This window comes from Phragmites australis, chromosome 16 (assembly GCF_958298935.1).
Source record: "Phragmites australis chromosome 16, lpPhrAust1.1, whole genome shotgun sequence".
NCBI classification, from domain to species: domain Eukaryota; kingdom Viridiplantae; phylum Streptophyta; class Magnoliopsida; order Poales; family Poaceae; genus Phragmites; species Phragmites australis.
The window spans coordinates 24,507,904-24,511,780 of NC_084936.1; the positions used below are offsets into that span (position 1 = coordinate 24,507,904).

The window sequence follows — 3,877 nt, forward strand, 5'->3', positions numbered from 1 at the left end:
CCTATATCCTTCTATCCTGAAAATTAAACCTATACATGATTTCAAGTCCATGTTCTGTCAAGATGAACAAAGCTTTATTGCAATATGACTGCACACAAGCTATGCAACATCACTAATTAATGGTAGCACCATTACCTCTAGGATAGAAGCACAAAAAAAATAACAGTGTGAGTGTTCACACTGCTGACACATTGCATGGCTAGTGTGATTAGATTAAATATACTAGCATAACATGAATGCCTACAGAAGGAAGCTGATTATATTCATATCCCACAAATAGTGTTGTAATCCACAACTATAGAAATGGGCTAAAGAAGGAAAGGAGATCAAAATACCTTGGTCAGGTGGTTACCCAAGTAAGACCCAAAATTAATTTACATCTGTAAAAAAGATCCATGCGCAGAAAATAAAAATCATCCTAAACTATAGCGGAGGTCATGGGAGAGAAACCCAATGGTCATACCTGTGATGACTCAAAACCAACTCTAATCTGCAATGAATTGGGGAATTGGTGGTCTATCCAACAACAAAACAGAAATCTCCTTCCCACATCTTTTGTTGTGCTCAAATCCATCTGGATTACATCGGAGACACGGTTGTTGTGACCCATCACGCACATCTGCAGAGGTGATATTATGAGAGAAAAAAAAAGACTGAAATAGTGATAAAGAAGAAATAATCAATTGAACCCTAAACCTGAAAAAAAAATTCTAGGAATAGAGAGGGGTTATGGAGTGGCTTCGTGCGGCTACTAACCTGGAGATTCTTCTCCCTACCCAGATTGGTGTCGCCAAGCCATGGGAAGTTGATGGTTGCAAGCTGCAGACACGATATATCGATGGAGAGGCGGCTATGTCGGATGAGCCTAGGGCCAGGGCCTATGTCGCCGGATCCGGTCACCGCACTAAATCGGGGAGAGAACGTACGAGAGAGAGTTCTGCGTGTGGTCACGGTGATGCATAGAGCTCCCCTTGACCACGGCGATGCGTGTGGTCACGGGACCGTGGGTGGGTCGGTTTTTCGGTTTTCTGTGATTTTTGCTTGGTGTGGTTTTCCTCTGGTTTTTTAATTGATAGTAGAGATTTTTTCTGGTTTTTTATTAGACAGGGTGAGGATGGGTGGGGCTGAGGCACTACCAATTCCTGCTTTATATAGTAGAGATGAAATGCACAAACCAAGAGCCTACCAATAAAAAAATCTCTCTATATATACAATACCTCACATAAGCAACACCATCACTCCATCAATGTTTAGTTAGCTCCTGTGGTAGATACAAGGGCGAAATATAGGGGCTCTCATCTTCCTCCTCCTCTACCTTCTCTCCCTCTTTTTCTTCCTCCTTCTTCCTCCACCTCTTTTTTTCAATAGCGTCTCAGCCAGTAGGGTGCTTGAGCCCCCTCAACCCCTGTGGATCCGGCCCTAGTTAACTCCTATTAGTTCCAGATAAGGCAACCGTTGATCTCAGGCTCCCAGCAATTTCAATTGATTCTCGTACTGGTACCTGGCATTCATTCTTGGGCACACATGTTTATTGATTGATCTTTTTGTTTAAGCGGGAAATTAAACCAGCCAACCACCACTCGCTGGCAGCGCTGAAATGGGTGGATTAAGAGCAGTACGGCCTGCAGGTGGAAGAAGCTTTCGAAACGATTATGGTGATGGTTACGACCAACAACTTGAACACAACCTGATATGAGTGCTTCTTCTATTTTTTTGTCAATAAAAAAGGTTAGTCGTACTACCTTACATTAACCAGACATTGGAGTTCCCATGTTTAATCTGTCAAAAGAAGGTTAGTACTTTACCTTGCATTGGCTCTAAAGAAGGTTAGTCCCTGAAATTTAGAAGCAGTGATCTGGCCACAGCGGCCACCGTGTATGCTATAGCTGGCGAGGTTTAGGGTTTAGGAAGGGAGGGGATTTTCAGGTTGTTGGTGTGCTTTCCGAGATTAGTGGGATGTTTGTGGAAGCAGACCATCCCGACGGAGAAGGCAGGCGTGGAGCGATGAGGCGACGAGGGCACCACGGGCAATAGGTAGCGAAGGATGGCCAGTGGGTCTATGCTGGGGTGGGGGAGGCAAAGACGTTGGATTAGCGTGGTGGCAACGGAAATATCGCCAAAGATAGGTGGAGGCGGGCAAGAGGTGGGAGTGCGAGCATGGCAAAGTTCTATTGCCTGAAAAATAAGAAGAAAAAAACAAACAATTGATAAATAACATCTGCCTTAAAAATAATGGTCAGAGTTTCAGTTCAAAGATACGCAAGAGTCCTGCGTACATGGCCTGATTGCCTCGTCGGTCTTCATATAAAGTTGTTTCCGCCATTTTAATTAGGTATTGTAGGTCTCCTTCGGAATGCGAAACATTTGGTGAGAAATCTCCTGTTAAACTCTTGCGTTCCAAATTGGACCTTGCTGCACAGTTTGCAACTGATAGAGTAAAATGGGACCGATCGCAGACGTAGATACGAGATAGTAAAAAGAAAAGAAAATTCCAACCTAAAAAGAGCCTCCGCAGATAATCAACATGTTACAAAACATCATTCGCTACAAATTTATCTCGCGTTTTCTCCTTTCACTCATGCAGCTTTACACACACCGATAAACGCACACCGAACCATTAAACTTCTCACGGCCAAGTCCGAGCCGTGTACAGTACATGCATGCACGTACATTTGCTCGTGATGTACCGATGCGAAGTATCACACACGCAAAGGCAGACAGACAGACAGACACCACCGCCTCAACATTTACACCTGTCGCCGCCGGTCTGCTTGGCGACGGTGACAGAGTTCTTGCAGTGCGCGATGGCCGCCTGGATGGCGCTCTGCAACTCCTCCATCGTGCTCACCTCCGACGACGTCGACACCTTCACCGAGTCCCCCACGGAGAGGTGCCCGCTGTTCGCCGGCGAACCTCTCAGCGATGCGGGCGCCGACGACAGACTCCCCCTGTGCCGTTTGGGCTGAGCGTTGACACCGCGGCGGCCGGAGGTGAAAGAGTGCGGCCTCTGCCGAAGCTCTCGCCTCTCCCTCTCGCAGCTGCTGCCGGAATAAGACGTGAACAGCTGCTCCACCATTGACACGTACTTTCTCACCACCTGGCCTATTTCTAGTCCTCGCCGTTTGCCGGTTCCCTTGGTCGGCTGCTTCGTGTTCTGCGCCCCTGCCCCGCCTGTGCCGTTGCCCTTGCTTCTTCTCCATGAGCCGATGCTGGAGAAGAGAAGCAAAAGATTATGCTTGGCATTGCCGGCGTTGCCGCTGTCGTTGTTGCTCGTGCTCTGGTGGTGGAGGCCGTGGTCCTTTGCTGTGTGGTAGTTGCTATGGCTGAGGTCGCTGAGGACGCGGTCGATTCGTCGGGACATGTTGGTGCCCGTACGTGGCCCGGCCGCCGTGGAGGACGATGTCGTCGTCGGTGGTGGGGAACAGAGGAAGAGAAGGGAGAAGAAGATGCTGAGTAGGCGGTGGGCAGAGGCAGAGATGTGGTGGCAGGAGAGGGATCGAGGCAAGGAGCTGTATAATTATTGGCTTGGATACCGACGGTGGTGGTGCCGTGGTGGCCATGGCTTTGAGATGTAGGGTTTATGTGACACTGCACATGTGTGCATGGTGAGATCACGAGGCAGAGGCAGAGAGGTGTGACTGCAATTGTAGTAGCTTGATGAGGGAAGGAAGAATGGTTAAGGGATTGCAGTTGAGAGTTGTTCAATTGTAGTGCAACAACTGATTGCAGTAAGACGTTTAGAGTTTTTGCATGTTTTCCAGCAGCTATGGGAGACAAGATTGCCGTGGACGTGTAACATCCGTTGCCCTTTGAGTTGGGTGACAAGAGTAGTTATCTAGCATTATCTCCTTAGCAACTTCTATTCTATCTCTTAGTA

General features: G+C 47.8%; 1 protein-coding gene across 1 annotated transcript; it reads right to left on the reverse strand.

Annotated features, from left to right (window-relative positions):
- Positions 1 to 2,511: 2,511 nt before the first annotated feature.
- LOC133896093 (probable BRI1 kinase inhibitor 1) lies at positions 2,512 to 3,541 on the reverse strand. Its single transcript, XM_062336608.1, has one exon. It carries the CDS (start codon positions 3,359 to 3,361, stop codon positions 2,741 to 2,743), a length of 621 nt encoding a protein of 206 aa, XP_062192592.1. The 5' UTR covers positions 3,362 to 3,541; the 3' UTR covers positions 2,512 to 2,740.
- Between the last annotated feature and the right edge of the window lie 336 nt (positions 3,542 to 3,877).

Excerpts from the sequence above, each read along its gene's own strand:
- LOC133896093 (XM_062336608.1), bottom strand. The coding sequence starts at position 3,361 with ATGTCCCGACGAATCGACCGCGTCCTCAGCGACCTCAGCCATAGCAAC.